Source organism: Lycium ferocissimum, chromosome 10 (assembly GCF_029784015.1).
Source record: "Lycium ferocissimum isolate CSIRO_LF1 chromosome 10, AGI_CSIRO_Lferr_CH_V1, whole genome shotgun sequence".
NCBI classification, from domain to species: Eukaryota; Viridiplantae; Streptophyta; class Magnoliopsida; order Solanales; family Solanaceae; genus Lycium; species Lycium ferocissimum.
The window spans coordinates 42,717,631-42,727,780 of record NC_081351.1 but is presented as its reverse complement, the minus strand read 5'-3'; the positions used below and the strand labels follow the sequence as shown (position 1 = coordinate 42,727,780).

Sequence of the window (10,150 nt, the reverse complement as noted above, 5' to 3'; positions counted from 1 at the left end):
ACATCAAAATAATTTGTATTCTCGCTTTGATTGGTAGCTTTTATGATTAGACCGTCCAATACGATGTAATTAAACAACGATGGGGGACATTTGGAAGAGCATGATAATGGAGTTTCATAGAACTTTCTCCGTCGCAATTTATGTAGCGTTATTTGAATTTTGAGAGTTAAACGAATCGTTCTTTGATCATGATCTTTTTATATGTTTTTTAAATATATTAAATGATTAATTATCGTGACTTATATTACTTTTTACATAGTTTCTAAATATATAAATTTTATCAAGATACGTGCAGACATAATGCAGGGCTAGATACCACTAGGCAATCAGCAACAACTTTTTTCTTCGTACTTATTTGGATTATTATGGCATTGTCAATATATACTAGGTTCGATGAACCTTACTTGAGATTCAAACCATCTTCTACGAAATAGATGGTTGAACTACTCACACTTCCACATCAAAATAATTTGTATTCTCGCTTTGATTGGTAGCTTTTATGATTAGACCGTCCAATCGATGTAATTAAACAACAAGATGGCGGGGACCGCTGGAAGAGCATGATAATGGAGTTTCATAGAACTTTCTCCGTCGCAATTTATGTAGCGTTATTTAAATTTTGAGAGTTAAACGAATCGTTCTTTGATCATGATCTTTTTATATGTTTTTTAAATATATTAAATGATTAATTATCGTGACTTATATTACTTTTTACATAGTTTCTAAATATATAAATTTTATTTAGAAAAAAAATTAAAAATTTACGTTCAAATTTACTGTCAAAATAAAAAAATTTGACACTCAAATTCGAATTATGATGCATAAATTGGGATAGAGGGAATAAGAAGACAACACCTATACTATGTAAAAAAAATGATGGAAAAGTTGAGGTACTATTAAACCCATAAAATATCCTATTTTGAACTCCAGTACCCGTTATTTCTGCGATCCTTCCATAAAATATGTTTTTCTATTTGACTAACTTGAAGCCAATTAAGACTTGTAGTAGGTTAGTTTTCTGATCATATAAAACCACCTCTGAAGGATTGTATATTTATCCTCAAATTAACCAAAATGACCAGTTTAGTAGGAGGGGGAGATAAATACAGAGATTACTTGAGTGATGAAGAGGTCAAAAACGCCAAATGGCGAAATGGTCCTCCCAGTTATGATGCTGTTGATAAGCTCTTTGAACAAGAAAGAACTAATGTAAGTTCTCTTTTTTAGACGCTCACGGGATTACATTTGGTATGATGTTGTTGTTGTTTGATTGATACTAAGATTGTCTAAAAATTAATTCACGATAATATAAATAGTAAATATGTTCTTTCACGGGTATTTTTATTGTTTGTAAAGAATTGTACTTCCTTACGCTTACTTTCTTGCAAGTAGCTACATGATTTGCTATAAACTTTTACTATCATCTGCCATTATATGAGAGAGATGTGATAGGGAGGTTGCTTCATGTGTTCTGTTTTACCCTGCTTAAAGAAATATAAGATAATAGCGTCTGCACCTTCTCTTCAAGTGATCCTTCAGACCAAACCTGCAGATGATAGAGAGAAGCTGCAGCAAGGACTGATCATTATCAAGTATATTCCTATTCTAGATCAACCTGCAGATGTATTTACTAAAGGTTTAACTAGAGTTCAACTTGAATATCTATTATCCAAGCTAGGGATCATCAAAATATTTGCTCCACCTAGATTGAGGGGGAGTGTTAGAGGATGTGAACAACTGAAGGATAGTGGAGGATAAGTAGTCGGTTAAGAAGTTAAGTTGTTAGATAACTACTTTCTTGATATAGTTAGTTAGTTATGAAATAGCCTTATTTCACTATATATATACCCCGTATACTTGTGTATATTGAACACATTACTGAATACAATTACAACTATTTCTTCATTCATGTCTTCTTCCTTATTCATCATCTTGATTCACAATAACTAACAAGCCCAAAACATTCAATACCGAACAAATGAAAAATAATGCGTTTTTAAGCAATGAGCCAAAATGCATACTTCCTATTACCGATTGTTCATTTCATCTATTTAATTCCTAGTGTATTATATTAGACATCTTGGTATAATAAAAATTGAAATACTATAAAAATAAAAAATGCATAAACAACATCCATTTAGAGCCAATTCATACGTTAATACATACATTTTGATTATTTAAAACTTATATATTTATGCAAAGTATAATTTTATAAGTATTTTTACATAGTATGCCTTATTATATATGATCAATGAAACTTATTTAAGCTTTAGGTAGCTAAGGATGACTCGAGGAGTACTATAGAATAAAAAAGGCAAAACGAAAATTAAATGTAAAATTATTAAACTACTAATTGACATACAAATTAAAAGAAATTAATGTTTCATTAGTTATATATTAAGACGATGTATTTTTATCTTTTAAAATGAAACTTATTTAAGTTTTCGATAGTTAAGGATGATTCAAGAAGTACTAAAGAATAAAAAGGGAAACTACAATTAAATGTAAAATTGTTAAACTACTAATTGACATACAAATTATAAAAAATAAAAAAACTAAGTTTTAATTGATTGTACAATAAGAAGATATATTTTTATCATTTCTCATAATTCCAACACCATCTATCACCATTTATTCACAAATTAAATTCAATAAAAACATTAGAAATTATATTGAGACATCTAACGATATAACCTCCAACTAGGGGTGTCGATGGTTTTCAAAAAAAGCGATGTAATCGACCGAACTGCGTACCTGCACCGAACCGATTTTAGGCTTCCTTTAATAAAACCGACAGTTTTTATAAAAATTTATAACCGTATCGAATAATTGGGTTGGCTTTTAATTTTATAAAAATAAACCGAAAAAATACCGAACCGTACCGAATACATTTTTATGTGTAAAATATATTCTATATATTAGATTTAAATATAATAAATATTAAAATTTTCGCCTTGAGTTCGGGATGATGAAATAATTAACACCTAAAGTTCCAACTCTAAAACCTATTATACTACTCCTATTGAAATTAAATTAGTTCTAGTGTCTCGAATAGTAACTAGCTACTCTTATTGATACTTAATCTTAGTAGTCGCGAGCTTCTTGAGTTCCATCTTGATTGATTTTTACCCCCTCGTGCGATATAAATTATACTTTTTGTCTTTGCTTAACATTATTTTACACTACCATAAAATAATGGGATCAATCTTTATTCTTGTCGTCTTTCATGTCTTTCATATGTTCTTGATTCATCATCTTTTAAACAGTAAAAATGTCTAGAACTTTAGCCAAAGTCCCATTGAAGTATGCATGATATCGTGTCTTTAACTTTTACTAGTGACTATGACATGATATTGCTTTGTTTAAAAAAAAAAAACCATCGATACCGAAGAAAAACCGAGATGATGGGACGGTTCGAAAAGTCTAATTTTGATTCTATAAAGTGAAATAACCGAAAAATTGGTATGGTATAAATTTTATAAAATAACCCCCCGAACCGTACCATTGACACCCCTACCCACAACTAAGGCAATAGGAGCCCAACACCGCCTATCGTAATCACAAATTAAGTACTTCACTAAGTTAACTCTTACCATAAACAGATATTACCTTAAATGAAAGCAAACTTTGAATTTGAGTTTATCTTTTAACATTTTGTAAATAGTCATCTAAAGCTTTGATACTCATTATGATACAACAAAAGATTCACGGAGCAAACAATCTCGTACTTTTTTATGGAATTTTTCATGCACCTCCTTTCTTTGATTGATACAAATTGGTACATTGGTATTATTCTAACATTTAAATTTACATAAATGTTATTCTTTCAAGTTTCAGTTTAACATTTTACCAAAACAAAAGTGAAGCTTTAATTCAAAGAATATATTGAGTTTAGAAATGGTAAATGCACTTATATAATATATTGTGTAAACAGATATTATCTTAAATGAAACCAAAATTTGAATTTAGCAGCTTTTCTAAAAATAAATGAAAGGGTCACTGCTTGAACACAAACCGCATCAACAAAAACTGTTAAATATTCATAAAACATGTACTCCTTAAAGAACAAAATAACAGAAAAGGTAAACCGAAACATGATCCATGGAATTCCTAATAAGATAGTATTCCGCAAGATGCAATATCAAGCCTGGGTGTCAAATGGGAGGGTTGGGTTAAAATTGGCCCAATCAAATGGGGTTTGAGGTAGTAAATGGGTTGAAATTTAACGTTGGATATCGAAAAAAGTTATTTGGGAAATAGGTTGAAATTTTAAAAATGAGTTGGGTCACGTGGCCGTCCAACTTGACCCAGTTTTTTAGAATGGTCTGTTTTTTAGAAAAACATTTTTCACAAAAAATATTTTAGCGGATTTTTTGTGAAAAATATTTTTGCGGAAAACATTTGCCGTGGTGAATATTTTCGAGAAAAACATTTTTCGTGAAAAATATTTCCCTTCATATTAAACATATTTTCGTGAAAAATATTTCCCTTCATATTAAACATACCACAAACTTATAAGATACATGATACAAGAAAAGTGTATACATAAAAAAAAAAAAAAAATCTCAAGCAATAAACCCAAATTTAAGTAAATCTTAAAAATGGGCTAGAATTATTATTGGTAAATTGGTAAGTTGGAATCACTTTAAAATGAAATTTTATCTTTGGGTTGGGCTAAAATCGGTAGCCCATATGAAAATATCTTGAGCCAATCCATAAAATTTTGGGATTGGGCGTGCCATCATCTTTTGGGCCAAATTTGACACCCCTAATCAAGCCTAATCCTACGAATAAACAATAAATTGTGGATGAAAACTTATATCAAAAAATTGAATCAAACATTCGAAAATTAGAAACCGGGATAGTCTATTAAAACTCGGGTAAGAGTCGACCTTTTCTTCGGGGGTTGGGGTGTCTCTAGATTGCAACTCATCAGTGAGAGCAGAAGCATTCCCATTTTCTGCCACTATATTGGCTGTCTCTTCTGCGCTATATTACACCAGTGGTTACGGAGGAGCAACAGTTAATAGAAGAAGAGGAAAAGGTGCAATTCAGGGAATTAAGAGGCGTAATTAATAGAATTAAGAGAGTGATCTTTCTGTCTTTGTCATGTATATACTAATTAATTTTAGAATGAGGAAAAAATTCAAAAAAAAATGAGAAAAAAGATAAATGCATTTGGAGGCCTTAGAGAGGTGTCACATCACCTTAACTACGCTAGAATTTTGATATTATAGATAAGATTATACATATAATATACTATACTATACATACAATATACATACCATAGTGTATATGTTGTGTGTACAGAGGCGGAGCAGAATTCAAAGCTTGTGGGTTCGGGGTTCTAATTTTTTAAAATTACTGGGTTCTTATTTAATAATTTGTACATAATCGACAAAAAAATTAATACAAATATATGATTCGGACAAAAGCTACTGGGTTCGGCTAAACCAACACCTAAGGGCTAGCGCTTGCTTCTGGTTGTGTATACTTCGGACATATTGGTAACCTAGTTGGTCCAACTATACATATCCATAACTTTCCCTCTCTCGTACCCCCAAAACATGGCTTAAACAAAGTCTTGAAGTGGTGTTAGTTGGGCAAGAAAATGGGCAAAATAAAGGGTGATTGCGCCGCATCCAAAAACAGTTTACGGAAGTGACAAATTAAGAAGGAATTTCGCTATAAATCTCTAAAGGGTGTTGAAGATTTTAATATATGTATGAAAAAAATATTTAAATTATAAATATAATATAATTTTTTTGTGAATAGTGTTCAACTAACAATCCTTTATTGAATGTAACTTCGTCTCTGAGTTACGATGAAGTGGTAAATTTAACTCATCTTGGCAGACCCAATATAACATGTGAGCCTCTATTGGTCAATTTTTCTTTTCCTAGGACATGGACAACATACATATCACTTGTAAGTATGTCCCAAATGAAAATAAAAAGATTGGTCAATTGGGACAAGGGCAGAGATTAATGAGCAATACAAAGACACACCTACTCCATCAATACTGTCTTGTATCTTCATCTGTTGTACACTTGTACGTGTAGAGTTGATAATCATATTCCTTAAATGAAAATTAATGATTTCCTTCACTATTTACCTAGTATAATCGGACTAACTTGAATTTTTTTATTTCGAGTCATACTCAATTGATACTGTGTCATACAAAATTGACACTAATTGCGTGAGGTTTTCCTTTTTGTTTCACAAGTTAGTGAACTTAAATTTTGTGAATCCAAAGTTTGTGATCCCAAAAGATAAAAGAAAACCTTACCCAACTAATACTACTAGGCAAGATACGTGCAGACATAACGCAGGGCTAGATACCACTAGGCAATCAGCAACAACTTTTTTCTTCGTACTTATTTGGATTATTATGGCATTGTCAATATATACTAGGTTCGATGAACCTTACTTGAGATTCAAACCATCTTCTACGAAATAGATGGTTGAACTACTCACACTTCCACATCAAAATAATTTGTATTCTCGCTTTGATTGGTAGCTTTTATGATTAGACCGTCCAATCTGATGTAATTAAACAACAGTAGCTGGGGACCGCTGGAAGAGCATGATAATGGAGTTTCATAGAACTTTCTCCGTCGCAATTTATGTAGCGTTATTTGAATTTTGAGAGTTAAACGAATCGTTCTTTCGATCATGATCTTTTTATATGTTTTTTAAATATATTAAATGATTAATTATCGTGACTTATATTACTTTTTACATAGTTTCTAAATATATAAATTTTATTTAGAAAAAAAATTAAAAATTTACGTTCAAATTTACTGTCAAAATAAAAAAATTTGACACTCAAATTCGAATTATGATGCATAAATTGGGATAGAGGGAATAAGAAGACAACACCTATACTATGTAAAAAAAATGATGGAAAAGTTGAGGTACTATTAAACCCATAAAATATCCTATTTTGAACTCCAGTACCCGTTATTTCTGCGATCCTTCCATAAAATATGTTTTTCTATTTGACTAACTTGAAGCCAATTAAGACTTGTAGTAGGTTAGTTTTCTGATCATATAAAACCACCTCTGAAGGATTGTATATTTATCATCAAATTAACCAAAATGACCAGTTTAGTAGGAGGGGGAGATAAATACAGAGATTACTTGAGTGATGAAGAGGTCAAAAACACCAAATGGCGAAATGGTCCTCCCAGTTATGATGCTGTTGATAAGCTCTTTGAACAAGAAAGAACTAATGTAAGTTCTCTTTTTTAGAACGCTTCTGGGATTACACTGGATATGATGTTGTTGTTGTTTGACTGATACTAAGATTGTCTAAAAATTAATTCACGATAATATAAATAGTAAATATGTTCTTTCACGGGTATTTTTATTGTTTGTAAAGAATTGTACTTCCTTACGCTTACTTTCTTGCAAGTAGCTACATGATTTGCTATAAACTTTTACTATCATCTGCCATTATATTAGAGAGATGTGATAGGGAGGTTGCTTCATGTGTTCTGTTTTACCCTGCTTAAAGAAATATAAGATCATTCATAAGTATCCAAATTTAGAAGTTTAACATTATACCAATAGATACTGGAATTTACCTTTTTACATCTTTAGGTTTGGTCTGAAGGATCACTTGAAGAGAAGGTGCAGACGCTATTGAAGACTTGGGAAATGGAAATGGTCCACAAAGCAGATCCTAATGACTTCAAAACTGTTGATCCAACAAAGTTCAAGAAGATTGTCAATGGTACTCTTCTGTAGTTTCTCTAATAGCTTTCATTGTACAGGGGAAAAAGAGTATCCTAAATGTAAGACTTTATGCCTTATTGAAAAACAGGCTATATATTCTTAATGGAACATTGTCTCCTTGCTATCTTTTAGTCTTGTCAGAAATTTATGTGTCAGTAGGAAACATAGATAACTTCTATAGAAAAAAAAACTAAACTTTTATAATATTAGATTGAAGTTGATTTAAATAGGCGGCCTCAATTTATTTGGGATTGAGACGTAATTGTTGTTACTGTTGTTATTTGTTCTTTGATTATGTTGATTGCTGCTTCTCAATATTCTCAGAGGAAATAAGATTCTTGGCCTCTTACAATATGAATAGAAGAATTATTATTTTTCCAGATCTCTTATGTGAAAAAAATGAAGATCTTTTAAAGTCATACAACTAAAAAAAGGTTTGTAAAGGGCCAAAAATCCATTTCTCCCTTCAATATTCTTTCAACTTGATTATTTGAGAGAATTTTCTCTAATAATTTTTATAGGAAGGAAAGGGTTAACACCGGAAGAAGCAGCAAAGCTTGGTGGTGGCTATAATACATTCCTCCAAACTTCATTGCCGGAGAATCTTCGAGTCTACAATCCTGATGAGGAAACATTTGAATCATCACAGAGAGTTTTCAGATCAATATTTATACGAGGATTCGCCATCGAAGTCCTCCATGTATATTCAGGACCACCAGAAATTGTGTACAAGTTTAGGCATTGGGGTCACATGGAAGGTCCATTTAAAGGACATGCTGCAACTGGAGAACTTGTAGAGCTATTTGGAATTGGCATTTTTGAAGTACTTACCAAAAACCATCTATTTTTAAGTCCATTTATTCTTTCTTTTTTTAATTATATTTTCTGAAACTGAAATAATTGAATGTTGTGTTTGAAACAGTTGGACAAAGAGAGTAACAAGATTGTTAAGGCAGAGTTCTTTTTTGATAGAGGAGAATTGCTTGGGCCACTTGTGAAAGGAGAAAGAAATGGTGAAACTACAAGTGGGGTGGCATTGGATGCTTCAAAATGCCCTTTCATGAAATAAGAGAAATTTTACTAGCAAATGTTGCTTATTCTGAAAATAACTTTCAATATCTGTTGTTCTATGAAGAGCAGTTCTAATTCTGGACTGTACTTGGCACCAAAGATACAAATTTGGCCAGTTTTTCTGTATTGGGGAAAAATTAAACTATTACCGTACATGATGCATTTGGATGTGTGTAAAATCTGTGGTCATGTTTAATTTTAAGCTTATATGCATTGACAACCTATTAAAGGTTCTAGCAAATTTCATTTAGCCAATCAAACTATGACTTGTTCCAATTGAGCACATGAACATATGATAAAGTGTTCCTAGTAGATACTTTTAATTCATATTTTGAAAATTCTTTTGCGCGTGTTCTCAAGTCCATATCATAAATAAGTTAACAACTTAAAATATGTCATTTCTTTTAATTATACACATTTACCTCAATAAGTGTAAAACCCAGGACGTTTTCTAATTGAGGTTGATGTCCAGCATAGGAATTTAGATTTGTCAAGGAATTGCTCAAGAACTCAAAGTGGGAAAACCATGTTATTGGTGTATGAATATACTTGTGGAAGATAGTCGTAAGTTAAAAAACGTCATTTATCAAATTGGTGAGCAAATCCTAGAAATTGGTGTTCTTCAAGTGAAGAAATAAATGGGGATGTCGATGAATAGTAACTCATGAATGAGACACGAGTTGAATACTATTTCCAATAGTCATGTCAGCTTAATAATCAATGAATGTTGAATTATAGCATGATTTGTGAAAGAAATGACGTCTTAGATTGAGAGGAGGCTTGTAGGTACTTGTGAGCTTGAATTGAGTTTGAACTAGATTTCCTCGAGCATAAGTTAATGAGAACAAATAATCAATTACAATGGTGTGGATTGAGTTGAATTGGACACATCGAGCCTTGTTGAGGCTGTTGCGGAAAGTAAAAAGCGAGGTGAGTTAAGATGTACATCCCTTATGAACAGAAAAATTACTTGAATAAGTTGAGCAAATATAAAAACCAAAACAAAGGGGTTGAACAAATTATACATATACACCAGTAGGTAGGGGTGTACAAAGCAAATCGACAAACCGCACCAATCGATAATCCGAACCAAACAGAAAAAAAAAACCCGACTAGTGGTTTGGTTTGACTTGGTTTGGTTTTAAAAAGAAAAACCCGAACACTATTGGTTTGGTTCGGTTTTTACTAAAAAAAGTCAAACCGAATCAAACCAACCCGACATTACATTTATAAAATTTCAAACATATTTTATACATAAAAATATTTATTTATAATGTCATTTATAAATGTTTCTTTAATTTTTTCATAGTTTTTGTCTTTTAACATATTATTTCAAGCT

General features: G+C 31.4%; 1 protein-coding gene across 1 annotated transcript; it reads left to right on the top strand.

Moving 5' to 3' along the window:
- Window positions 1-6,911: 6,911 nt before the first annotated feature.
- LOC132033946 (pathogen-related protein-like) lies at window positions 6,912-8,990 on the top strand. Its single transcript, XM_059424130.1, has 4 exons — window positions 6,912-7,236; window positions 7,606-7,738; window positions 8,262-8,563; window positions 8,663-8,990. The coding sequence occupies exons 1-4, from the start codon at window positions 7,102-7,104 to the stop codon at window positions 8,807-8,809; spliced, it is 717 nt and encodes a 238-aa protein (XP_059280113.1). The 5' UTR covers window positions 6,912-7,101; the 3' UTR covers window positions 8,810-8,990.
- Window positions 8,991-10,150: the final 1,160 nt, after the last annotated feature.